General features: G+C 54.7%; 3 protein-coding genes across 6 annotated transcripts in view; 2 read left to right on the plus strand and 1 right to left on the minus strand.

Annotated features, from left to right (window-relative positions):
• On the plus strand, positions 1-17,226 carry Kcnh3 (potassium voltage-gated channel subfamily H member 3). 2 transcript variants are annotated; one of them, XM_034516645.2, is made up of 15 exons: positions 1-501; positions 1,749-1,982; positions 2,393-2,527; positions 3,316-3,458; positions 3,840-4,083; positions 4,421-4,578; positions 4,668-4,875; positions 7,383-7,676; positions 7,902-8,101; positions 8,804-9,053; positions 12,631-12,848; positions 14,128-14,459; positions 15,354-15,460; positions 16,189-16,265; positions 16,358-17,226. In XM_034516645.2, exons 1-15 carry the CDS (start codon positions 426-428, stop codon positions 16,958-16,960), a joined length of 3,279 nt encoding a protein of 1,092 aa, XP_034372536.1. In that variant the 5' UTR covers positions 1-425; the 3' UTR covers positions 16,961-17,226. The 2 variants fall into 2 exon arrangements, with proteins under 2 accessions (XP_034372536.1, XP_076768179.1); XM_076912064.1 differs by having other exon boundaries at positions 6-153.
• On the minus strand, positions 17,217-26,340 carry Mcrs1 (microspherule protein 1). 3 transcript variants are annotated; one of them, XM_034516661.2, is made up of 15 exons: positions 26,182-26,340; positions 24,677-24,796; positions 24,088-24,226; positions 23,589-23,727; positions 22,926-23,084; positions 22,674-22,783; positions 21,513-21,621; positions 21,183-21,321; positions 19,091-19,166; positions 18,791-18,819; positions 18,593-18,685; positions 18,364-18,446; positions 18,142-18,229; positions 17,762-17,889; positions 17,217-17,659 (listed from the first exon to the last, which is right to left on the minus strand). In XM_034516661.2, the coding sequence occupies exons 2-15, from the start codon at positions 24,684-24,686 to the stop codon at positions 17,573-17,575; spliced, it is 1,389 nt and encodes a 462-aa protein (XP_034372552.1). In that variant the 5' UTR covers positions 24,687-24,796; positions 26,182-26,340; the 3' UTR covers positions 17,217-17,572. The 3 variants fall into 3 exon arrangements, with proteins under 3 accessions (XP_034372552.1, XP_076768182.1, XP_034372553.1); XM_076912067.1 differs by lacking the exon at positions 26,182-26,340 and adding an exon at positions 25,979-26,025; XM_034516662.1 differs by lacking the exon at positions 26,182-26,340 and adding an exon at positions 25,535-25,987.
• Prpf40b (pre-mRNA processing factor 40B) overlaps positions 26,303-26,751 on the plus strand; it is a 68,081-nt gene continuing 67,632 nt past the window's right edge. Inside the window, exon 1 of the mRNA XM_034516658.2 lies at positions 26,303-26,321. The gene's annotated coding sequence lies outside the window, so the exon portion shown is untranslated. The remainder of the gene's footprint in view (positions 26,322-26,751) is intronic.

Genomic DNA, 26,751 nt, shown 5'->3' on the forward strand with positions numbered 1-26,751 from the left:
GTCTCCATGGTTACCCCGGTGCAGGCGGCGGTGCGGGAGGTAGCCTGCCGCTTCTCCTCGACAGACGGAGGGAGCTGCGGGGACCCGGCGCTGAGCCGAGCCCGAGCGGGAGCCACCCCACCAGCAGAAACAGGAGCCGCGGGCGGACGAAAGGTGCAGAGTGAGCGGTGGCCGCGGGGCCTGCAGCCCGGAATCCGTGGGCGGCGAGGGGTCGCGCGCGCGCCATGAGCCCAGCCCCGACGGCGCGGACGCCCCCTTGCGCGCCGGCAGCTGCTGGGGCCTGTGAGCCTGGGCCCGGCATAGCCCCCCGACGGCTACTCTAGGGGGCGCGGGGCCCGGCGGGGGGTGGCCGAGCCGGGCGCCCTCCCCCTGCGCTGAGTCCCCGCGCCCCGGAGGGATGGGGCGGGCGGCCCCCGCCGCCTAAGATGCCGGCCATGCGGGGGCTCCTGGCGCCGCAGAACACCTTCCTGGACACCATCGCCACCCGCTTCGACGGGACGCGTGAGTCAGGCCCTAGCTCCCTAGCTTCCGGGGAGTAATCCACTGTCCGAACTGCCACCTGCTGCTTGGTGCCCACCGGCCATCTCCTTCCTCACCCCTCTTGAAGCTAGGGCCAGCCTCTCCTTCCAGTAACTGATGGTTTCCCCGGAGGTTTTCAGGGTCAACACTGTTAGCAGATGTCCCTAGGTGCGGGCCCGGGATGAGTCAATCTGATCCATCCCATCCTCAGACCTGGCGCGGCTGCGAAGGCCGAGTGGGGTGAAACGCGGAACCCGTACCGGTGGACAGCGCAGAGGGCTCACAACCCAGATTTAGAAATAAGATTTGCAAAGGAAGGTAGAGTAGGCGGGATTCAGCAGAGAACTGTGTCTGCAAGTGCGCCGCACAGTCTAAACCCATCGCTTGGAATGCCCACCCAGCCCCAGAGAAGCTGAGCTCGGGGACTCCCATCCGGACTGGGCGAGTTTGGAAAAGGCAACTCGAGCTTCCAGATTCTGAGTTCCTCTGGCTCTGAACACAGGGAAGTCATGAAAACAGGGTCCCTCCCCCTCTCTCAGTGGGGCTTCCCACTGTGACAAGCATTCTCTCTCCTGTTGTAGACAGCCTGTAGGAACTCATCACAGAGCCCCCCCCTCCCCAGGCTTCTCCATCTGCTTTGGGCTTGAAGCCTGCTGATTCAGCACCCCTCACTCCCCAATACATGCTTGGCTCCTGGCTCTGTTGTTCAACCACTATCATCCACACACCGCCATTCTTGACTGCGTTCAATAGTCCCTGAGCCAGGACGTGCAGTGGGGGTTCGAACACAGCATAGGATGGACAATGGCCTGCTTCCCAGACCAAGTGGCTCTCCGTGGGAGGAGCCACACAACCAGCCTAGTTATCCAATTATGGAGTGAGCCTGGCAGGAACCCGGTGGGCCCAGAGCAGGTGGTGCAGTCTTTTGGAAATCCCCAGCCCCACCCCTTATTCAAACTGCTCAGGACACTTTCCACAGCAGTGCCCACGCAAGACTGCATCCAGCAGTCCACACTGACACGTGCTGACCCTCAAATACGCTCTATTCAGCAGGGATCAACCCTTGAGGACACTGATGCACAGGTGTACCTGCTAAGTCTCACTCAAGAACAAGTCTTGACCAGCGCACATAGCATTCCTTGGGGATGAAAACCCACCCTTTGGTGGGTTTGCAGGTATTTTGGAATGCAAAGCTGGCAGGTGAAGGTGCCCCTCGTGTTCTCTTGCAGACAGTAACTTCGTGCTGGGCAACGCCCAGGTGGCGGGGCTCTTCCCTGTGGTCTACTGCTCTGATGGCTTCTGTGACCTCACGGGTTTCTCCAGAGCTGAGGTCATGCAGCGAGGCTGTGCCTGCTCCTTCCTCTATGGGCCAGACACCAGTGAGCTGGTCCGCCAACAGATCCGAAAGGCCCTGGATGAGCACAAAGAATTTAAGGCTGAACTGATCCTGTACCGGAAGAGTGGTAAGGCACCGATTTACCTCACCTTCAGTGTCACTCTGCTGGGCAGGGTGCCCACCCATTCACGGTCTCTCTCCTTTCCCTTTCTATCTTCCCATGTACCCATCTGCCCTTCTATCCCTTTCTCTGCCCCTACCTCTCTTGTCCTGGGCTCCCTCTTCCCATGCTGGTCTCAGCCTCTGCTTGCTTCCAATCTTCAGTTTCTCATATTCAAAAGGGGGAGGGGAGCCACCCCATGTCAGTGTGTCTGACAGTAATGTCTGCTCCCTTTTCTCTCCCCCCCCCAAGCCTTGTCCCCAACTGAACCCACACTGCTGCTCTCCCCAGGAAGCTCCATGTTGGCTAGCTTCTTACCAGGGACTGTCCGTAGTTACTTTAGACTAGGAAGCAGCTAAGTCTGTCTCTTTGCTTAGGGCTTCCATTCTGGTGTCTCCTGGATGTGATACCTATAAAAAACGAGAAGGGGGAGGTGGCCCTCTTCCTGGTCTCTCACAAGGACATCAGCGAGACCAAGACCCGAGGAGGCCCTGACAACTGGAAGGAGAGAGGTGTGTGCTCTGTCACCTTGATTTAGAAGCAGAGGCTTAAGCTCAGGCTCAAGGGTGGTCCGTGACACTCAGTGTGGGTTATAGGCGCCCACTTCCCGTGCTCACTGAAATCCACTCTGTCCGTGCCACTCTGTTTAGTCCTGGAATGGAAATCTCGTCCTAATAGGCTAGTTGAAACAAAGTTGCAGTTGTCAAATAAACTCCACCTGTGCTGGGAACTCCCCTTCCTCACTAATGAGGCGGCGTACTCACCGACTTCTTTCCGAACTGCACGCCTGGTAGGGGTGGGGAGCTACTTCTTTCCGAACAGCACGCCTGGTAGGAGTGGGGAGCCGAGGGCAAAACCCCCTTAATGGGCTGGGGCACCCTTTCTTATTCACAGAACTGTCATTAGAAACACTGGTCTAAAAATCTCGTCTCCATCTGGAGATGCCGGGAGTACAGTCCACGCCATAGCTCTGCCCTCCGTCAGCCTGGGGTTTGCTGGTGTCAGACATCAGTGTGAGCTCCTCCAAGCTTCCATGCCTCTGCTCATGGCTTCCCACTGGCTCTGCATCTTGAGACCCTCTTAGAGATTTCCCAGGCCTTTCTCCACCTTTTCTTGTGTGGCTGGATCCTAGGACTTCACAGCTCTGATTGACAAGTGACCCGGGTGACATGAGGAATTCCTAACCCCTCAGTCTGAAAAGACAAAAGGGTCAACGAGCCAGATCATTCCACAGACTAGCAACTAGTGTCCTATGCCCAGGATCTACAGCTTACTGTTACAGGACCCTCTTTTCTTGCAGGCGGTGGCCGGGGTGGCCGGCGCCGTTATGGTCGGGCAGGATCCAAAGGCTTTAACGCCAACCGGAGGCGGAGCCGGGCCGTCCTCTACCATCTTTCTGGTCACCTGCAGAAGCAACCCAAGGGCAAGCACAAGCTCAATAAGGTGGATTGTGCCCCTGGGCGTGTGTTTGGATTGGGGACAGGGTACTGCAGACTGAGGAGATCCGGGAGGGGAGCTAAACCCACCTCAGAGAGAATGTCCAGAAGCCACTTGGGTCCCACCAGACCTTTGTGGGTGAGCCCTGGTAAGGGAGTAGGTCGTGCGTGATCCAACAGAGTGCTAAAAGAAAGGCTCGGCTTTGGAGTAGGGGTGGGCCTGGGTTCAATTCTGTCTCTACTCCTGAGCCATTGTCTGGTTTCAGCTAAGTCGTCGGCTGTTCCTGCAGGGTGAGAAGGGAGGTAAATGCCCTTCTAGACACTGTCCTGATTTAGCCTCTGTCCATATCCTCTCTTCTCTACCTGGACCCCCTCCCCCCACACTCAGGGAGTGTTTGGAGAGAAGCCAAATTTGCCTGAATATAAAGTCGCTGCTATCCGGAAGTCACCCTTTATTCTGCTGCACTGTGGGGCTCTGAGAGCCACCTGGGATGGCTTCATCCTGCTTGCCACACTCTACGTGGCTGTCACTGTGCCATACAGCGTGTGTGTGAGCACAGCACGGGAGCCCAGTGCTGCCCGTGGCCCACCTAGTGTCTGTGATCTGGCGGTGGAGGTCCTCTTCATCTTAGGTATGTGAGGTCTGTGTTTGCTGCTTCACTCGGGACCAGGCCCCTTGGATTTTTATAAAGATTCCATTGCCCCACATGTCCCGCTTGTTCTTCCCTGGTTTGTCACCCAGGAGTTTTCCAATCAAGCCTAGATCCTAAAGTTGTCTCTGTCAATAAAGTGCTCTAGAGCCCTGAGCAAGCCTCAGTTTTTCCCTTTGTAAAATGGGTATAACAGTATGTGCATGCTAGAGTTCCAGCTTGGCCACAGATGTGAAAGGCCTGGAGCAGGATCAAGTGTTGGCCAGGTCGGTGTAGAGCTATCTCCTCTCCTATTGCCAACTGCCTATTTTCCACACAGATATTGTGCTGAATTTTCGTACTACGTTTGTGTCCAAGTCAGGCCAGGTGGTATTTGCCCCAAAGTCCATTTGCCTCCATTACGTCACCACCTGGTTCCTGCTGGATGTCATAGCAGCACTGCCCTTTGACTTACTACATGCCTTCAAGGTCAACGTGGTGAGTCTGGCTGTTTTGGGTGGTGAGCTTTGGGCTAATACGGGCTGGGTTAGAGTTGGCTTGAGATAACCTCCATTCCCCGGTCTTAGTACGTTGGGGCTCACCTACTGAAGACCGTGCGCCTGCTGCGTCTGCTGCGCCTGCTGCCAAGGCTGGACCGGTACTCGCAGTACAGCGCGGTTGTGCTCACCCTGCTCATGGCTGTGTTCGCCCTGCTCGCTCACTGGGTGGCCTGCGTTTGGTTCTACATCGGCCAGCAGGAGATCGAAAGCAGCCAGTCCGAGCTGCCTGAGATCGGTACTGCAGGCTGAGAGGAGGGGCGCATGCATGTCAGGGGGAAGTGGACGGATGTGACCATCCGAGTGTGGGAATGTCCGAGAGGGGGGTGTGCGTGTCTGTGATGGTTGCCACTGTGTGGAGACAGCCTGGTGATGGCCTGGGGGAGTCTCGGTCACCCCTAGTGTCCTCCTGGTGACCTTGGTCACACTTCTCAAGCTCTTGCCCAGCTGTGGATGGCCAGGTAAGGACCCCATGGTTTCCTATAAAGCCACCTTCCTTGAAGCTTGTCCCCACAGGTCCTCCAGGCCACGGCCCCATTTCCTACTTTGTCTTTCACTATGGTGCCTGAATCCACATTCTCCCTGAACCTAAAGGCAGCCTTTTTACCCCGCCTTCCCTCCTTCCTTTCTGTTCCTCCCACCCACTCACTGGGTTGTAACTCTCGCTGAACGTTTCCACCCTCACGTCTCCACATCACCCACGAGGCTGTGGTGACTTTCTAGGGCTGTAAGGCTCTAGCCCCTGACTCTGCCAGCCACACTGGTGCTGGGCGCCTCTTCCCAGCCCCTCCAAGTCTCAGAGACTGCAGAGGGGTTTCATGTGTGTCCCTCCTCCCTCTTCACAGTGTCACCAGCCCACTGACATCACCGTAAGGACATCTCAACTTTCACCCTTCCCATTCCTCCACCCCATTGCAGCCATTTCTAACTTCCTGTGCATCCCAAACTGAGCGTGGCTTTTCTTCCACACCCCTGGCCCTCTGTCAGCTTCTTAGCAACTGACATGGGTTGAGTTCCTAGCTGCTTGGGTGGCCTCTCATGTCCAATGACCTCGGTGGGGTCACCAGCCATTCTTAGAACCTGCTCTGATCAGCTCCCCAAGAGATGGTGAGGTACCTGTGAACTGTCTCTTTGCCAGGTGCATGGAGACAGGTGCGTGCTCAGAGGACTCACCTGGTTGCTCCCCTGAGCCGGCTAGTTGCCGAGCATATGAAAACGGGGACACTCCAGCCGTGCCAGCTCCTTGGCACCTGCCTTTCCCACGGGGAGTCTATAATGAAGCAGCTCTAGGGTCAGCTGTCACCCTGTCCCTGTACCTGTCTCTCGCTTACCTCCAAGTGGGCCTGAAGCACCAAATCCATAGGTGCACCCCATTCTTTGCAACAGATCCAGACACCGCACAAGATGGCTTAATGAATAAAGGTGCTTACTGCTAAGTGTGGCAAACTTGAGTCTACTCCCCAGGGCCCGCACGGTAGAAGGAGAGAACAGACTTCCACAAATTGTCCTCTGACCTTCACATGCACGCCAGGACGTGTGTGCACACAAAAGGAAAGAAAGGAAAAAAGGAAGGAAGGAAGGAAGGTTTACAAAATACCCTTCCTAGCATTTAAGGCTAAGCACACATATCTCCTCTTCCAGGAAGCTGTCGAGCCCCGGCCCACTAACCCTTAGGTTTGACCCCCTCCTGGAGATCCTCTTCAGTTTAGCTGCTATCCTACAATATAACCTCTGTCCCTCTGTTCCTCTGTCCCTCTGTTCCTCTGCCCCTCTGTCCCTCTGCAGGAGCCCAGCCACTGTGTGCATTGGAGGAGTGTGGCCTTAGGTCTGTGTGTTGGGAGAGCGTGGCCCAGGGTCTGTGTGTCAGCCCTGGGAACTTGCTTCCCTTCTCCTTTGTCCAGAGAAGACTGGGCAGGTCCGGCCACCATCTAATAGTCCATCCTGCCCACCTGGGTGCAAGGAAGTCTATTTGTTTGGGAGAGTGTGCGGGTGTGAGTGTGCATATATAGATTCATCTGTGTGGAAGCGTGTCAGTGTCCAGTCACCTGTGGTCATTAGCCGTTCAAGCATGCACAGGCCTTTGCAGTGCAAGCGGCCATGGTCGTGACTGAACATCTGTAGAGTGTTTACATGTATGTTCTTGCCTTCTCTACTGAGTGGTGGGGGGGGCATGTGTTGAACCTCTGTGGCATATGTGTACACATCCACGTGGGCGTGTTGAGACAACATGTGTGAGACTGGGTGGTTTCTGACTTTGAGGGGCGGGGTATGCCTGGATGGTCAGCGGCAGGGCTTTCAGTAGCAGATGGGCGTGAACAAAGAAAAATAGTGTGAATGAATGGGACAGAGGATGTGGCTCAGCCATCCAAACTTGAGGACCAGGCTGAGGCTAAATGCAAAGAGAGGCCACCCCTGCCCCAGCCTCTTTGCCTGGCCGTTGGATGCATTCTGTGATGTTGACAACCATCCTTTGAGAGGATGTGACTCTCCTTACTCTATCAGGGCATCAGTAGGATGGCGATGTGGAGCTTGACAGCCTTTCTCCTGTGCTGTCCTGCTGAGAGGTGAAGGGAGGGAGGGATACATGAGGATGTTCAAGCAGAGAAGAGACAGGTTGGACAGAAGCCACAAGGGCGGGCCTGCACTTGCATGTACCCCACTTTAGGGGGTGCCAGCGAGTACATCTGGATCTGCAGAGCGGCAGAACCGTGTCTTGCTCTCTCAGTGCCCCCTCCTGTTCTCCAGGCTGGCTGCAGGAGCTGGCACGCAGGCTGGAGACCCCATACTACCTGGTGAGCCGGAGTCCAGACGGAGGGAACAGCTCCAGCCAGAGTGAAAACTGCAGTAGCAGCGGTGGCGGCGTTGGCAGCGAAGCCAACGGGACCGGGCTGGAGCTACTGGGTGGCCCGTCCCTACGCAGTGCCTACATCACCTCCTTGTACTTTGCGCTCAGCAGTCTCACCAGTGTGGGCTTCGGCAATGTGTCCGCTAACACAGACACCGAGAAGATCTTCTCCATCTGCACCATGCTTATTGGAGGTGAGGCTGGGCCATGGCTTTCTGGGCCCCTCCACGCCCACCTCTCTAGAGTCTGCCTTTGGTGACTCACCAGGCCAGAGCAGGGAGAGATGACCATGCACCCTGCCTAGCATGCACCCTGCCCAGGAATATGGGGATAGGCAGGGAGCGGAAGACATGTCTGCTAGCACCACATCAAGCCTGACCAGGCCTGGAGGGTGACCTTTCCTCTTTATTCTTGACCAGCTCTGATGCATGCAGTGGTGTTTGGGAATGTGACGGCCATCATCCAGCGCATGTATGCTCGCCGCTTTCTGTACCACAGCCGCACTCGTGACCTGCGAGATTACATCCGCATCCACCGCATCCCCAAACCCCTCAAGCAGCGTATGCTCGAGTACTTCCAAGCCACATGGGCTGTGAACAACGGCATCGATACCACTGAGGTGTGGTGGCCTCCTAGGCTGCTTCTAGACTTTTACCTCCTCAAGGGGTTTGTGCCTGGTCTCAACAATTGGGAGTGGAGGTGTGGATGGGTGGGAAATGCATTAATATGGTTTGCCTGGTTCTTTTGCAGGGACAGCACCCATACATGAGACAGAGCAGAACCCTAGTTGGGTCTATGGGCTCTGTGCTCACTGATGTCAGAATCTGAGGCCGGGAGAGGGAAAGGGGATAGGAGGGGGTTGCAAAGAGCTTTCTTACATTGGCTGGACCTTAATGCTGAGTGGGAGGCTTGGACAGCTTTCCATTCCCACTCTTGCTGCTGCTGCTGCTTCTTCCTCCTCTTCCTCCTCTTCCTTCTCTTCCTCCTCTTCCTCCTCTTCCTCCTCTTCCTCCTCTTCCTCCTCTTCCTCCTCTTCCTCCTCCTCCTCCTCCTCCTCTTCTTCTTCCTCTTCTTCTTCTTCTTCCTCCTCCTCCTCCTCCTCCTCCTCCTCCTCTTCTTCCCCCCCCTTTTTTTCTTTTTCGAGAAAAGCCCTGGCTGGAACTCACTCTGTAGACCAGGCTGACCTCGAATTCAGAAATCCACCTGCCTCTGCCTCCCAAGTCCCCCTCTCCCTTCTTGAGATTGAAAATGGTGGCCAGGGGCTGGCTGGAAAGGACCTTCTTTTCTGCAACCTCAACCCTTCCCTTCTGCCTGCTTGCAGCTGCTGCAGAGTCTCCCGGATGAGCTTCGCGCAGACATCGCCATGCACCTGCACAAGGAGGTCCTGCAGCTGCCATTGTTTGAGGCAGCTAGCCGTGGCTGCCTGCGGGCACTGTCCCTGGCCCTGAGGCCCGCCTTCTGCACGCCTGGCGAGTACCTCATTCACCAAGGTGATGCTCTCCAGGCCCTCTACTTTGTGTGCTCAGGTTCCATGGAGGTCCTCAAAGGTGGCACGGTGCTCGCCATTCTAGGTTAGTGTGATGGGAGAAAGGGTGTTTGGGGGCTCATGTGTCTAGGGAATTCATGGCCATTCCAAGGAAAAATCAGAGAGTGGCTGCATACAAAGCCACTGGGGGGAGAAACAGACATGGTGGAGTCGGGAACAGCCAGAGCCCTAGACAAAGCTCAAAGATGAGCCAGTGATAACAAAGTAGCAACATGGGAGGAGGTGGCAACTCTGAGGCAGTTCCTAAGATGAGGCCAGTGAGGGGATCCAGCTTTTAAGAAGAGCCAGTGTATGCCGGGCAGTGGTGGTGCACACCTTTAATCCCAGCACTTGGGAGGCAGAGGCAGGCGGTTTCTGAGTTCGAGGCCAGCCTGGTCTACAGAGTGAGTTCCAGGACAGAGAAACCCTGTCTTGAGAAACCGTGTCTCAGGAAAAAAAAAAGAAGAAGAGCCAGTGCATGATGGGCTAGAGAAGCCATGGTGGAAAGTACAGAGGACAGTGCTCTGGCTAGGGAGAAAGAGGGCAGGTCTCACAGAGCAGCTCCAAAGCCCAGATGGGTGACAGTGGGGCTCAGCCTCCACGTGACAGGGTAGCCTCTCTCAAATAAAGAGCACAGCCTTCCTTTGGCAAAAGGGAAAGGGAAAGCAACACAATCAGCTCCCTAAATGATGACAAGGGACCAGCACAGTACAGGGGACAGTAGACTCACGGAGGACTGTCTCCATTCGGAGACTCTGTGGAACATCACAGGAAACATTACAGAAACCATTATTATTCACCGAGCTAAGCTAGGCGTTGGCCGGTATACATGGTAGAGCCAGGTGCCTTGGGAGGGTGCCGACCTCAGAGGGGAAGTGTTTGAGGAGGGCCAGGTGTGCCCACAAGCACCAGGAGAGCCTATGCTCTTCAAAGCACAGGCCTACACAGTAAAAAGCCTGTAAAGGGGCCGTGCTATGCAGCTGTGGGAGGCTTTCACTGGTAACCCTGGAGCGCAAGGAACAGAGATAGCCTGAGTAATTGAGGTGGGTTCATATACCAGGGGGAAGAAAGGAGGGGGAAGAAAGGCAGTGACCAGGTCACAGTCAAGTCCTTGCTAGTTGTGGGACAACTAGAGCCCCACAGCCACAATGAAGACTAGGACAGAAAAGAACGCAGAAGGTGGTGGAGTGTTGCTGGGCACCCCAGCAGCTACTGCTGCTCATCCCCTCTCACTTGAGCAGGAGGGCCTTCCGACAGCATTAGATAAAAGAAATGTCGCCAGGGGACTCAGAGCCTGAGCAAGGTGGCAGACTGTTAAAGCACTTTTTTTTTTTTTCATCTTTCGTAAGTGTAGCTTCTGAGCTTAGATACAACATATACCAGAACTGGGAAAGCAGAATTATGGCCCTGGATCATTGTGGCATATGCTTGGAGTCATATGAAAGCCAGTGGAACACTGAGGCAAGAGAATCCCTTGAGCAACTGAGGAGTTCTAAGCCATAGCAGGGCCATCTGGGGGGCGGGGGCAAGAAGGGAAGAAGCGAGGAAGGCAGGCAGACAGGCAGGCGTGAAGCTTAGCTGGTGCACTGCTTGCCAGCAAGCACAAGACCCTGGACTCAGTCCCCAGCATTGCATTAAACCAGACACGGTGGCTCCCAGCCCTTGGGAGGTGGAGGCAGGAGGATCAGAAGTTCAAGGTCATCCTGGACGACATTTGAGCTTGAGCCCAGACCTGGATAAATGAAACCCTGTTTCAAAATGCAGAAGGAAAAAAAAATTAAGGAAGGAGGGAATATAGTGTTGTATACAACACAAGTGTGGCTAGTGGCCCTCGAGGAACCGAGGAGAGCTGGAGAGATTAGAATTGTGGGAAGACTGGTCAGGGCGCGACTGTCCAGCTGGTCACTCGGTAGTATAAGTGCCTGGCTCGGATCCTGCCCGAGAACTGAGTGTCCTGTGTTTGCTATGGAGCCCAGTCTGGCTCTGCACTTGCCGTCTCCTGTTTTAGCCTCTGAGGGCTGGGAGTACATGTGCCCAGCTGTGACCTGGTTTCCTGCCTTTCTTTCATCCCAGCATCCCACCTGCCTCCTCAGCTGGGCATTCAGGTGCATCCAGCTGGCTCCTGGCAAGCTGGGTCTGGCCCTGTAGTCAACAGTAGTGATTCTGGCCTCAACCCGTTTGTAAACTGACTCAGCCAAGTGTTCCAAGAGCGAGAGGATGCAACCGGATGAGCTGAGCCTGAAAGCCTTGGTCCAGGTGCCAGTGGCAGGGCCTAGGTTGCTGTTGACTCTGTCCTTAGTCTTGTCTCTCCTTTGTGTCTCACTTCCTGGCTGAGGACAGACTTACACCTGTCTTATTCCAGATCACACAAAACACAGCTCCTTCCCCTTGTAACCTAAATGGGCTCTCCAAGGAGCCAGGAAACTTCAAAACAGGAACAAAAAACTTAAAGGAGGCTCATTCTGCACTTCCTTTTGAGCAAAACTCCGTGCATACATTGAGAGGCCTCTGGGCTCCATGGGTGTTGACAGCGTCCACCTTTTTTGGTCTTAAAGGCTTTGACCGCCCTTTTTAATCTTTCTGATCATTCAGCTGGCCCGATAGGAGCCAAGCTGCCTTTGCCAAGCCCAGGTTGCCTATCCCTGCTGGGGCTGAACAAGAGGGAAAAGGGAAGATGAAGAACCACAGGGGTCTCTGGTTGTCTCTGTCAGACGATTCATCAACACTGACTCCACCGACCCTCTCCATAAGGCCACAGCCCCCAGGTGTGATTCTAAGATACACCTCCCCTGTCCGACATCCTTGAGATTCCAACAGCCTTTTGTTTGTTTGTTTGCTTTTCATTTTTGAAACAAGGTTTCCCTGTGTAGCCCTGGCTGTCCTGGAGCTAGCTCTGTAAACGAGGTGGTCTCGAACTCACAGAGAGCCACAGAGTATGCCGTTTGATCGTTGTTGTTAGCCAGGTGGTATTCTCAGCTAACTTTGGAAAACCCTTTATGATGAGATCACCCCAGGGCAATGGCAGCATAGCCACGGCATTAACATTTTCACCATTCCAAACAGGGCACTAGACTGCTGCTACCAAATTCTAGTCCTTGGACAAACTATACCCAAATCACCTGTGGGCCTTTAAGAAAATCAGATTATAATGATAAGAGTTGAGCTGGGGCTGGGCGGTGGTGGTGCACGCCTTTAATCCCAGCACTTGGGAGGCAGAGGCAGGCAGATTTCTGAGTTCGAGGTCAGCCTGGTCTACAGAGTGAGTTCCAGGACAGCCAGGGCTACACAGAGAAACCCTGTCTCGAAAAAACAAAAACAAAAAAAGAGTTGGGCTGGGGCCTGGAAATCTGGTTGGCTTAATTTCCCCAGGAGAGTTTAATTAACAGCCTGTCTGTCTGCGAACCATAGGAAGGGATGACGTTCCTACTTGGATGCAGAGGTTTCAGCCAGTGTTCTGCCCTTGCACGTGCTTGAGAGGCTGGGTCCTACTGTTCTCTACCCCAAGTGTGTGCAAGAGCCCGAGAGGACTAGGGACCACTCCACAGCTGGGACCTGTGTCTGCTCAGTCTGCAGCCCATCTCCCCTCCCCAAGTAGCTTGCTAACCTTGGCTTCTTTTCCCCAGGGAAGGGTGACCTGATCGGCTGTGAGCTGCCCCAGAGGGAGCAAGTGGTGAAGGCCAATGCGGACGTAAAGGGGCTGACATACTGCGTCCTGCAGTGTCTGCAGCTGGCCGGGCTACATGAGAGCCTCGCACTGTACCCTGAGTTTGCCCCACGCTTTAGCCGTGGGCTCCGAGGAGAACTCAGCTACAACCTGGGAGCTGGGGGAGTCTCGGCAGAGGTGAGGGTGCTGCGCATGGGTGTGGAGGGACTGAACAAAGTTGGGGGGACAAAAAGGGACCTGTGGGCTTGTGTGGAAAGTCTCCCTGCCTCAGGGTGGGAGTCTACACTCAGTGCTTTCATTTCACTGTGGGTTTTTTTTTTTTTTTTTTTTTTTTTTAAATTTATTTGATGTACTTGTGTGTGCCACAAGAAGCTGGAAGAGGGTATCGTATATCCTAGAACTCTAGTTCTAGGTGGTGCTGTGAGCCACCCAGTGGCTATTGGGAGTTAAACCCAGGCTCTCAGCAAGAGCAGTTAGGTGGTCTGAACCAACTCTGTGATTTAGAATTCAGTCAAAGCCAGGGTGTGGTAATATACGCCTTTAATCCCAGGACTCAGAAGGCAGAGGCAGGAGAATCTCTGTGACATCAAGGCTAGCCTGTTCTATGTAGTAAGTTCTAGGACAGCTAGAGCTACCTGATGAAGAGACACTATCTTAAAGAAAAAAAAAAAAAGTCCAGCTTTGGCTTACCTGAAATACTGGCCCTGGCCAAAACAACACCTGCTGTGACAGGAGCCATTACACTTGCTCACAGGTGAACCCTGTAGAGTCCACAGTGTAGACTGCAGGTGGGGGGTTGGTCAGAAACAGGCGTCAGCCATGGAGGCTGCTTCTGAATAAGGGCCTCATAGAGCCCCTGACCTTTCGTCATGAAATAGCAGATTCTGAGGGTACAGTAGTTACTTTCCTTTTAATAAATCATGACCAGGGCAACTTGCAGGAGGAAGGGTTTATCTGGACTTACATCCAGAGTCTGTCATGGTGGAGACACAAGGCAGCAGGTACTGAGGCAGGGGCAGGAAGCTGAAGCTTCAAGTACTTTACCACAGGCAGGAAGCAGACAGAGTGGTGTGGAAGTGGCTGGCTTATTTTTCTCTCAAAACCTCCCCTACCTTCCTCCAGCAAAACCACACCTCCTAAACTTCACCAAAAGGTGCCATCAACTGGAGACCAACTGTTGATGTGCCTGACATTATGGGGACACTTCTCATTTGAACCCCAGAGAGGTCTTGGGATTATCACTAGTGCACAGTGAATAGTCACATTAGTCTGAAGGGTCATTTAGAGGGCTGTTTTACCCATCTTTGGGCAGATTTGGTGATTTCAGTGGCAACTGTGTAGCGGGTTATGCTCTCCAGGAAGGTTTCCTCTTCTGGTGTTTCCTGTGCCTTGGTAAGGAAGAGGAGTGGAACACAGCAGTGGCCTTCCATGTTGAGCCCTGTTCCCCTGTCCCCAGGTGGATACCAGCTCCCTGAGTGGCGACAACACCCTCATGTCCACACTGGAGGAGAAGGAGACAGATGGGGAGCAGGGACACACGGTCTCACCAGCCCCAGCAGATGAACCCTCCAGTCCCCTGCTGTCACCTGGCTGTACCTCCTCCTCCTCAGCTGCCAAACTACTCTCCCCACGTCGCACTGCGCCCCGGCCGCGGCTGGGTGGCAGAGGGAGGCCAAGTAGGGCAGGGGTTTTGAAGCCTGAGTCCGGTCCTTCTGCCCATCCACGGACACTTGATGGGCTGCAGCTGCCTCCCATGCCATGGAATGTACCCCCAGACCTGAGCCCCAGGTGAGCAGGCCCTGGACTTCATAGCAAGATTGTGGTGGTTAGGACAGAGGCACCAGCTAAGCACATCCTCTCCCTGAGTGTTGTCCATTTGTTTTTGTTGTTGTTGTTTTTTGAGACTATATAACTCAGGTTGATTTCCATTTGGTGATCCTCCTGATTCTGTCTCTTGAGTGTTGGGATTACAGATGTGCACCATGCCTGGCATCATGTTATCTTCATCTCCTCTTCCTCTTCCTCCTCCTCTTCTTACCCCTTTCTCCCCTCCCCCCATTCTCCTCCTCGATTTTATTTATAATTGGTTGGAAGGCAGGAGACTGTGCACATGAGTGTAGGTACCCACAGACACCAGAAGAGGGCACTGGGTCTCCTGGAACTGGAGTAATAGGTGGTTTGTGAGCTGTTCTATGCACCTTCTCTGCAAGAACAGAACAGGCTCTTAGCTGCTGTGCACAGTTTTACGCTCTAGCCGTGCTGGCAAGTCCCCTCCCAGCTTCCCTTGAATCCTTGGGTAAAAACCACAGACACACAGTTGTTCAATTACAGCTTGCCTTCTTGGCATAATTGCAGAGGTCTCTCCAGGCCCTAGCCTTCCAGCCACCATGGTCTAAGCCTGCCTGCCTGCCTGCCTGCCTGCCCAGATTTCTGCGATCCTGCTACCTGATTAGAGGTGGCTTACCTTGAACTCCTGTTTTGTGTTACTCCAATGTACTCTTCAGCTAAACTGAAAGCTCTTAGGAAAAGGGACTAACCATGTTTCTTAGGATGCCCAGGTCCCCTGGCTAGCTCTGAACTTCTGCAGCCAACACGTGTGACCACTGGAATGTCCCATCCTGACACCACGGTGGCTGCCTATCATCTGATTTGATGTCCTGCCTTGATTTTTTGGGTCCACAGGGTCGTAGATGGCATTGAGGATGGCTGCAGCTCTGACCAGCATAAGTTCTCTTTCCGAGTGGGTCAGTCTGGCCCAGAATGTAGCAGCAGCCCCTCCCCAGGACCAGGTATTGGATGTGGGGACAGGGAATGTTGGTGGGCACCCCATTTGCCTCATAGACCTCAGGCGATGTGGTATCTGAGTCTGGTGTTAAAACTGTGGGGCAGCCTGCCAGGAAGCCCTCCCAGCTGCCGGTGATGACTGGCCTGAAGGTTTGGATAACGGCCCAGCCAACTTTCTAACTACATCGTAAGCTCAGAGCCTTGGTCCTGATTCTGGTCTATAAAATGGATTGTCGTGCATGTTAAATGAGAATGTACCTGACACTCTTGGCATATGTCTGCCTTACTGGGAGACAGAGGGCTGGAAAGACTGAGTTGAGCCTGGCCCTGGATGAGACAGGCAGCGTGGAAATGGGATATAATCTAGGACAGGATGAGGGACAGATGTAAAGAGGCACTTCCAGCTAGACAGTAGCGTTTGCCTGTAATCCCAGCAGACAGAGCTCAGGGCTCAACAGCCTTGGCTATTCGAGACCTGAGGGACCATCATGGGTTATGAGACTCTCTCATCCTGCCCCACGGAAGGACAGCTTCCTGCAGGGAGGAGAGCAGTAGGCAGTGTTACTCAGGGCTGCTTCGAGGGGTTCTCATGCTGACAATTTAGGCAAAATTTAGCAACTTGACCAAGGCCAGAAAGGAGCAGGGTGAACCAGACCAGTGCTAAGAAGCCAGGCCTGGATCCTAACTGTCTGTCCTTTAGCAGCTCTGGTTGATAATTCCATCCTTTCCACAGAGAGCGGCCTGCTCACCGTCCCCTTGGGGCCCAGTGAGGCAAGAAACACAGACACACTGGACAAGCTACGGCAGGCGGTGGGTGGCTGAGGTGGGAGCAGGGAGGGAAGAACAGGCCGGCTGAGGTGGGTGGCCCACTGACCTGTTGACCTCTTACCCCCACATCCCAGGTGATGGAGCTGTCTGAGCAGGTGCTGCAGATGCGGGAGGGACTGCAGTCACTTCGCCAGGCTGTGCAGCTTATCCTGGTGCCCCAAGGGGAAGGCCATTGTCCCCGGGGATCAGGAGAGGGGCCATGCCCAGCCACTGCCTCTGGACTCCTACAACCCCTGCGCGTGGACACTGGGGCATCATCCTACTGTCTGCAGCCCCCAACAGGTTCAGTCTTGAGTGGGACTTGGCCTCACCCCCGTCCAGGCCACCCCCAACCCCTCATGGCACCCTGGCCTTGGGGCCCCCCAGCATCCCAGAGTTCCCCTTGGCCCCGAGCCACAGCTTTATGGACTTCCACCTCAGACTCAGAGCCCCCTGGTTCTGGAGACCTCTGTTCTGAGCCCAGCACCCCAGCCTCACCCCCTCCTCCTGAAGAAGGGGCTAGGACTGGGACCCCAGCACCTGTGAACCAGCCTGAGGCAACCAGTACTGGAGAGCCCCCTCCAGGGTCGGGGGGCCGAGCCTTGCCCTGGGATCCCCACAGCCTAGAGATGGTGCTCATTGGCTGCCACGGCCCTGGCACAGTCCAGTGGACCCAGGAAGAAGGCACAGGGGTCTGATCCAGGCCGGAGACGAGTACTGCGCGTCCCTGCCACTGCTGCTCCACGGCCTCGCAGGCTGCCCGGCCCAGGCACGGAGCCTCAGGCAGGCCCCAGGCTAGGGATCCACGGGTTCTGCTCCACTGACCTGCTTGTCCACCCTCTGCCCGATGGGAACAGAGGCTTGAGGACGAGGAGGGGTTCTGCCATTCCTTGCATGTGCCCGACTCCACTGTCCTCCTGTTTTTTATATTAAAAAACATAAAATAAAAGAAACTACTTTGGAACTCAGTACTTTTATTTACAAAAAACAAAAAGGGGGAGGGGTCTAAAGCTGATCCACGGGAGACACAGGAGTCACGTGGCAATGGTGGGGCTCATCCACGGGAGACACAGGAGTCACGTGGCAATGGTGGGGCTCTGGCTCTGGGGAGGCACAGGGGTCCCAGCCTCTCCTGGCTTCCCCATGGTGACCCCCACCTTGCCGCAAAGGCTCAGTCAATGGCCAGCAGTGGGGCCTCCATTACCCACTCTGGGCACAAGGGTTTTCCAGGAGCCTGAGTTCCCAGCTCAAGGGAGCTGGAATGACAGGGGAAACTGAGGCCAGAGCACGGCCTGGTTTCTGACACCGCCTCACTGTGGTGTGATCTTGGCGGCCTCAGCCCGGATGAGGGCAGTGAGGTCCTGGTTGATGAGGAAGACGAACCGCAGGCTGGCGATCTGAGGAGAGAAGACGCCGGGAGTCTGGAGGTGGACAGAGCCACATCCACGAACTAGTTTGTCAGGCACCAGGTGAGACTCACTCCTCCATCCCCAACTCACCTCCACCACAGAGTTGTTGCTAAGGCGCCACTTGGAGCCACACAGCACAGGGCGCCCATCGATATAGATGGGCCGCCGGCCCTCATTAGCAATGAAGAAGTCACCATTGTTTTTCAGCTTGATGACACCTGTAGATGCAGAAAGGAAATGACAAGACGGAGACAAACAGGAGAGAGCCAAGTGTCCCTCTGCTTCCTGGACATGAAGGCGTGCAGGCTCTTGTGGCCCCAAGGTAGAGATCTCAGAGCACCAACTCTTTTGGCCTTTCTCCCTAAGTCATAATGGTTCTTTCTCTAGGCACCATGGCTTAGAGCTAGAAAAGCCAGTGAGGCTCAGAGGATAGCCCACCTGTTCTCTGTGGAGTGGCAGGGTGGGCATACCTTGCTTTCGGGAGATCTTCCAGGCTGGACCTTCTAGAGACAAGTCCACGTCAATCTGGTTGTCCTTGGTTGCTCTGCCCAGGGTTATCTGGGAAAATGGTGGAAGTGAGGGCTGGGGTCAAGGAATGAGAAAAAGAATCCCCACATGGGCCAGAGAAAGACAAGAAAGGGATGACAGAGGGGGTGCTTAGGCAGAATGAGGACAGTGACAGCCTGTCTCACCTCACGAGAGCGCATTAGGTACCGCACCATACGGCCTCGCAACACGGCCAGGGTCTGGTTGTCGAAGTCTGGAGAGCTCATGCCTGAGAGAAGAGCACAGTCAGGAAAGTAGGAAAGACGTAAGGAAACCAGGGACTGGGCCTAGTAAACAGCACGCCCAGACAGGCAAGGGAAGGGCTCAATGGGACAAGGATGTCAGGGAGCACACGCTGTCCCCTAGCCACCTCACCTGTGATGCTGTCCACGAGCACCTGCCACTTATGCAGCTCCTGTTCCAGCTGCCGGATCTCTCGTTTCTGGCGCCGGTCAGCCACTGTCAGCTCTGAGGTGAAGTGAAATGGTAAGAAGAGACTGATGCCACCAGCACCTTGAACTGGTCCCCTCCGATTCAGTCGTTCCCACACTGTCCCCAGCAGGGCAGACTTACCATGTTCCAGGACTTCATCTCTCATGTCCCTGAGCATCAAAAAGGATTCGTCACTCTCAGGCCCCCGCTACCCGGCCCACAACAGCACCCCAGGCCCCTCAGCCAAGGGGCTCAGAAAGCTGTTTAAGCCTTGGCCTAGCCCTGGGACTGGGGGTGGGGAGAACGGGAAGGCAGTGAGCTGAAGCGGCCCCCACAGGAGAGGGTGCAAGGATGGCTAAGCCCAGCAGCTGCAACTGAAGCTGTCTGCTGGGCAGCCCGGTGTGCCCGACAAAGTGGAGTCAACCCTCTCCAGGAACTCACTTGAGCTTACTGTCGTCAATCAGGTCCTCTGCATCTGAGAAGTTTAGCACTTGGTCCCCCTTAGGCAGTGGCTGCACTGAATAAACAACAAAGGCGAATAAACGTGGAGGTTCCTCCTCCAGCCCCCGCTGCCCAACAGCCAGGCTGCAAGGACACAGCCCTGCTGGAGCCAGAGCCACAGAGGGATCACAGTCCCAAGCAGGCAGCACTTTGACCTGACACATCGCGTCCTGCCACTTAACTTGGGACAGAGGCGGTTCAATACAAGGAAACTATAGCTGACCTGCATGGGCTTCTGGTGAAGTCTTGTAAAATCTCAAACTAAGTGCAGGAGGGCTGCTCAGCTCCCTTGTACATGTGAGGAAAGTGACAGAGGCAGATTAACCTCTGACCCCAGTCAGGGCACAGCCAGGACTGAAGCTGCTCCCCAGCCTTCTGGGCAGCGAGCGACATGGACCATTGGACAGCACCGGCTGAGGGCTGCCTCTACTGCAGTCTGTGGAAAATGACCTCCTTATGGGCCATGGCATTCGCTTTATTGTTTTCAAAGGATGAAACGAAGCAGGATAATTAATATTAGTACCCATCAAGCATGTTCTGGGAAACAGTGTTTTGTGAAACCTTGCAACTGTTTCTGGCTACAACAGAAGAGGCTGGGGTGCCCAGAATATAAGAACTTGCAGTGCTTGGCCACAGTGGCCCACTGCAGTGCTGCTCCCAGCTACAGCTGGGGGGTTGGGGGGGGGTGGGGAGGTACACAGAGGCGGCACAGCTCTGCCCTGTGAGACTCTGGGGACAGGAGTAGATTGTTCACTGTCACCAAGCCACTTTCCAACAGGTCTGCTCGAAATCCAGGACTCTACATGTGTGACTGACCTGCTAGCTAAGCCAAGAAACTGCCTGATCCTGGGGACACCCAGCTCTAAGCAACAAATGAGAAACCAAATTTCAACAGTGAAACACACACACACACACACACACACACACACGGCTTTCAGTGAACAGAACAATTTCCAAAATCATGACAAAAGTAGCAAGATCTAGTGGCACAAGCCTATAGTTCAGGTACCTGGGAGATAGAAGCAGGAAGTAAGCCTGGGCTGTAGAAAACCAAGAGTCAAAACAACAACAAAACCAAACCAAAAAACCCCCCAAACAACAAAAAGGAACAAGCTGGCTTTAAAACAGTAAAAATAAATGCTAACTAGCAAACATCCTGAAAATTACGTGATGGGGAAGGCAGCAAGCCCCCGGAGCACTAACACCAGCAGGCAGGCGCATTTCCCACAATTCTGTGAGGCCATCCTTCTGAGCCTGAGCTGCAGGAGCATGCTAGGACAAGGAAGGGCTTTCCTTCCAGAGCAGCAGAAAGAGGTATGGTGGTGTGGTGCACAGTGCAGCAGCAGTGGATTCTGGCAAGAAGAGTAGGCTTGAACCCTACGAACCAGAAGCTGGGTCCCCAACCCCCCTGCAGGTCCCCTACAATCCAACCAGGTGGATTCCCTAGCTCCTGTCCTTTAGAGAGGGGAGCCTGGTGGTGAGACAGGTGGCAGACAGCATTCCAGCCCTTAGGGAAGAGGACGGATGGGGATTCTGTGGGTAAACCACCTGAGCATAGACTTCCTGGTCCAGGAGCAATGGAAAGAGGCTGCAGGCTGGAGACAGGAAAGCCGGGTGAGAAGCAGGGGAGTGACTAGAGACGACATGCCCAGCTTGCTTCCGTTTTAATCCTACCCATTAATATAATATACTAATTAACGTACTTGTCATGTGATAGCCAAACATGTCAAGAAACCAAACAAAACCTAAAACAAGAAGCCGTAATAATTGCTACTGGACTTTGAGCTCAGGATACCAGGCAAGCTAGTTTTCCTTCCATGACGCCAAAGGCCCTGCAACAAACCCTGCCAGCTCCACAAGGAGGCAGGTTTTGTTGCTGCTGTTTTGGCAAACGGAGGTGACCTGGACCCGGAGGGGCTGCTGAGAAGTCTATCACAGGACACCGCAGGCAGCTGTTCCCGCAGCACGTTGCCCATGTTCTCCCACCCGCACACCTGACTGCTCCCGACGCAGCTTCTGGGGCACTTGTTACCTGTCTGATCCTCCAGTAGGTAATACTGTTTCATGAGCTGCCAGTGGGCCTGCAGAGCCTTGGCAGTCCGGGCCAGGTAGAAGGCATCAGGGTGTCTGTGCAGCAAGTCCTGGAAGGTTTCCAAGGTGGGCTGGCTGGTCTGGAGATGGGAAATACTCTCTTTATGCCTAGGTTTTCTCATTCCTACCCCATCCCTGTCCCCAGTCCCTCCCAAAGAACTGGAAAAAGCAACAAAGGCCCCTGCAGATGTGTGCAGACCACAGATGGGGCAGACGGGACTCCCCACACTGGTGGTTTGCCATTGGTCCAGCTTGTACCTTGCCCACTTACCGAGCCTACTTTGCTCAGCAGCTGCTCCTCAGCCTTGCTGAACAGGGCCTTGCTCTGAATGGCTGCAATGGCTTCTGGGTGTAACTGTCTCATGGCTTGGCAAGCCAGCCTGCACATGGGAAGAAAGAAAGGGAAGGCAAAACTGAAAAGGAAGAAGTCAAGTAATCTGGGGTTTGTACTCCCCCCAAACGGATAAGCCGTTGGAATGTAGAGATTCTGAGCCTAGAGCTCTGTGGTAGAAATAACCTGAGGCCTAACACAGCACCAAGGCATGGTCCAATGAGGGAAGCATACTCTCTAACTCCAGCCTGCAGGGCTGCTCAGGGTCAAGGCCAGCCTGGTCTACACAGAAAGCTCTCCATCAGCCAGCTCAGAAAAAGCCAACAAGAGGCCCGCTGCTGAGACACCCTGGGACCAGCTGCGACCCTCTTTCCGGCGCTTCCTCATTAACCACTGCCCACTGCCTTCCTTTTCCAAGCTGAGGCCATGCCGTTTTCTGGTCTCTCGGGACTATGGCTACAGCTTGAGTAGGTGGCAGGGCTATGGAGGAGGAGATGGGTGTTCAGATTCAAACCGAGCTTTGAGGACACTGAATTAAGTGACTGAGGAGGGTATAGCATGTATGTGTGTGAGCTTATTTGAAACTAAAACCAGAAGGGGCTTGAGGCTTTTATTTCAGTGTCTGTCTCTGTCTGTCTCCCCCCACCCTCCCCAGTTTATTTTAGAGACATGTTTCGATATATAGTCCTGGCTATCCTAGAAATCACTCTGTAGAGCAGGCTAGCCTCCCAACTCAGACAGTCAACTGCCTCTGCCTCCTGATTGTTGGGAGGTCAGTTCCCTCATCACAGAAGGACCTGTGAGAGGCAATGTGGACAAGTTCAGAAGTGATCCAAGGCTCACACTGGTGGCATTCGTAGGCATTTACTTCCCATGCCAGGACGCTTCTGCCCTCCACCTGGGACTAGAAGTTAGAAAAAGGAGGTGCTCTGGGGCCCAGCAGGCCCCATGGACCACCCCAGAGGGTACAGGGCCCATGGACCATGGCCCTGCCTCCCAAGACCCTCCTTTGGGCCCTGCTTGAATCTGTCCTCCTATACCTAGTTCCAAACTTGGGGGACCCCCCCAGCACCTCCCCTCTACTGAAGCCAGCCCACTCACTTGGAGATGACAGGGTCGTAGAGCAGGGCGTACCAGCGCTCCTGAACTTCCCGAAGGGTGAAGCGGCAGCTGAACTTCACACCCAGGTGGACGGATGTCAGGTCATTAGTCTGCAAGACCCCAGATTGGTTTGCTCCAGCCCCAACAATAGGAAGAATCCTTCCCTCGGAAGCCAAGGGTCCTGCTAAGCTAGTATGGAACCTGGAAATTGGAGGGTTAGGGAGGAGGGAGCCCCAGTCCCATGGTGGGCACCTGCAGCACAGCATTGATGAGGAGGAGGTCGTCTGAAGGCTTCCATCGGCCCAGATCCTTGGTCACCTGAAGTGGCTGTTTGCTTTTCTTCATACGCTTGGTAAGCCCAGGGGTTGGGGCAGGGCTGGGTGCTACAGGAGTACTGGGAGCCTTGGCTACCTGGGTACAGGACAGGACCACAATAAACTCTATCAGAGAAGCTGGGGCTCCAGACAGTGTGCTTCACACACTGTGACAGCTGCAGACTCCGACAACACCAGGAGCCGAGCTGAGAGCTGAGCGTTCTCATACCCACCCCCACCAAAGGACTTCTGCATCATTCTTGACCAGATGGGGTCTTCTCTCTGCTTGTGGTACCCTCAGCCCCAGAATGGAGGGTGGGTGGGGAGTATACCAGGAAACTACTCTTGCTGCTGCACTGTCTGGGGCCAGAGCAATGCCACCTGGGGGTTATTTTTACACCCTGCAATGCTGGGAACAAGCTGTCTGCTCCCAGAATAGATACGAGCTCCCTGCCTCCCACACCAAATGTGATACAGGATGCACAGGCAAGCGAGGGTTGCAGCAAGGAAGGGAGCAGGGAGAGACAGGAGGGAGGGGTCTAGAATGGGGGCTGGGGCAGTGCGGTCCTGACAGGCCTCATCCAGCTGCCTAGTACCTTACCTTCTTCTTCTCACTAGAGGAGGGCTCGCTCCCTGAGCATCGGCCGGACTCCACGGCCCCGGCCCCCTTCACCCGGGTAGAGGACTTGGCCAGACTGCTCTCGACCAGTTCATCATCGAACTTCTTCCTTTTGATGAACCTGTGGAAGGCCCTGCACTGTTAGCCACTGGACCACACCCAGCTTCCACAGAGCAGGCTCCCCTGGGAACTAACTGCCTTCACTTTCCAGCAGTGCCTGGCTCAGTAGATGTGGAAAAGCCAACTTCTAGTCTTCTGAGGTGACAGGCAACTCCTCAACAGAGACTGAAAACCTGCCTCCCCTGTCCTCAGTGCCCATGCAGATGGACGAGTAGGGAAAGGAAGGGAAAAAAAGTAGGGAAAGCTCAAGGCCCTGCTTGGACCCAAGGCAGGCTCAGAAGGCCATTTCCAACAACGGCTAAGACAGGTGTGCCTAGCTCCACAAGCCTTGCCCTTCCCAGGCACTCTGAGCCCAGACTACCTGGAGGAGCTTCTCCGTTTAGGAATAGTACCCAGGGCCTGAGAGGAAGCTCGCTTCTGCCCTGCCAGTGACTCCTCATCCTCTGAGCGGCTGGCAGTGCCTGACGCCATCAGGGATGAATCTAGCAGCCCCTGAGAATCTAGAAAAGAGAAAAGGGTGACCTCAGGCTTCCGAGTGCCTTCTGTACATGGACTCTTGTTTCAGCCCCTTCAGCCCTTGCCCAGCCTCCTTAAGGCTTGAGGTCTTTAAGATGGGCAGGTGTTCCTTGGCCATCCAGATCCCATCTGGGCTCAGACAGTTGTCCTGGTGCTGAGTGTCATGTGGCGCAGCACATGGTGCTCAGGTCAGACTGATCGAGCCGACACACCTGCCCTGGGCCTCCTATAACTGCTCCCTCTGCCATCAAATGGAGCATGCCAAAGAGAGGCAGCTCAACTGCAACTCAGGCAGTTGTGGCTCTGTTGAGGGACATGGCTGATGCTGGCTCAGGGGGAGGTGGCAATGCCCGGCCAGGACTGAGAGACACTTGTGCAAGCGGCTGCTTGGCACCTGAGAGCTTGGGGAGCTGGCCCAGCCTCATACATAGTACCTTTGTCCATCCTCTCACAGTCCCAAAGCCTCTGGCTCCAGACCACAGGGCTAGGAAGAAGGGTCCCACGGGCTCATCCAAGGGTTCTGACCAAGTGAGTTTGGATGCCGAGAAGAGAGTCTGCAAAGGAGAAATATAGGTTTCCAACAGGTCAAACCTATACCAATCCCTTATGCGCCCCGGCTACGGCAGGGAGGACATACGGAGTGAGTGGGAAGAGGCAGGCAAAAAGCTCTCCTCTCAATTGCACCTAACAATCAGTAGCTATTGCCTGGTCGGACGGCTCCTACCTTTAATCCCAGTATGTGGAGGCAGAGGCAAGCGGATCTCTGTTGACTTTAAGGCCAGCCTCGTCTACACAGCAAGCCAGGGCTATATAGTGAGTCCCTGTTCCAAACAATAAAAACAAAAAAATATAAGTAGCTATGTGGGAGTCACTGAGACTTTCGAGAGAATGACCAAAGATGTGGGAAAGGGCACATTAGGCTCAGGGATCTCTCTTAATTTTACCAGTGAGTCCTAAATTAAGTCTTTGGAACGTTAACTAGAAAGGGTCAAGGAATTCTTGGCTTATTTTTTTTTTTCCTTCGGCTGCCTACTCAAATCAGCTGCACCAGCCTGTCTCCCAGGCCACAGCCGGGGAAGGTTAGACAGAATCCCAGTGTCTCTATGCCTTTGCTTTCCCTTCCATTTGCGGATCAGCTGCACCAGCCTGTCTCCCAGGCCACAGCCGGGGAAGGTTAGACAGAATCCCAGTGTCTCTATGCCTTTGCTTTCCCTTCCATTTGCGGCTTTTACTTAAGTGGCTGGTTCCTTCTGAAGACTGAAAAGTGGTTTGGGGACTGTGTGAATACCCACCGCTTTGGCAGCCCCGGTTCCAGAACCCACGGAAAACCCAGGTACTGGATTTCCAGGAGGGCTGTGAGCAGGCCCCGCCCCTCCTAACTCGGGTGGCTAGACCTTAGAGCAAAGTCCCGGCTCTGCCAGAAAGGACGCTCCACGCCCAGCTCCGCAGGTTGCGGCTGGGAAACGGGGGTACCACAGAAGACGGTCAAGTTGCCCAGTCCCATGAGCAACTAAGGCAGAGTAGTAACCCTCCTTCCTGTCCTTCCGTCCCTCCTCCCGCTAGAGCACACCCAAGGTGAGGGACCAGTCCAGGTCTGTTTCGGGGACTCGGGGGAGGAGTGGTAATTTAGTCAGCTCTTCAATTCATACTACTTCACCGATCTCGCGATCTGGCTATGAGCCCCACAGGCCGGTGGTAGCGAACCAAGACCAACTCCCAGACAAATCTCACCCCACCTCAAGCATGTCACCTTTGCGCATGCGTAACACCGCAGGCCAGCGTCTGCCCGATCGGATTTACGCATGCGCAGATTTTTCGGGGCGATACCGGGGCGGGGCCCCAAATCTTGTTGGGGGGTTGTGCCCCGCGACACATTGGGAAACTCCACTTCACCCCCAGGTCTACTCAGAACACTAGGCGACGAACCGCGGGGTCTCACCATTCCTAGGCTGCCAGCTTCAACAATTTCTCCGCGGCGACGGCAGGAGCCGCAGGGCCAAAGCCGACTTCCGTGAGACACATCTACTTCCGGGTTGAGAACGAAGGGTTGGAGGATCTTTTCCGGTTCGTCCTGTCTGCGTAAGTGAAGGGGCGTGGCTGTGCGCCCTAGCGGAAACCATTTGGCGGAGAGCCGGAAATGAAACTTTCCCGGTTGGCAAAGGCGCACAGGGAGGCGCTAGGCAGTATTTAATTATAGGAACCGCGGAGGTTTCCCGGTTGGAAAAAGCAGCGGGAGGGCGGGGCTTGTGGCGAAACAGCCCAGGCGACGCTGGGAGGGGCGGGACCGCCGTGCGAATTTGAGTTTCGTGATCAGCACTAAGCTTGGTGGGTCTCCCAGGACCAAATTCTGTATCGTTTTATCTGCCAGTGTTTTTAGATGAGTTATTCTGTCAGGCCCTTTGCTAAGCACATGACTGGAAGAAAATCTTGGAGAGCTTGCTCTAACTGGGGGGATGTGTCGTACAGTACGATCCCGAAGATTTCGTGTCTACGGAGGAGATGCAGGAGG

This window comes from Arvicanthis niloticus, chromosome 13, assembly GCF_011762505.2.
Source record: "Arvicanthis niloticus isolate mArvNil1 chromosome 13, mArvNil1.pat.X, whole genome shotgun sequence".
NCBI classification, from domain to species: Eukaryota; Metazoa; Chordata; class Mammalia; order Rodentia; family Muridae; genus Arvicanthis; species Arvicanthis niloticus.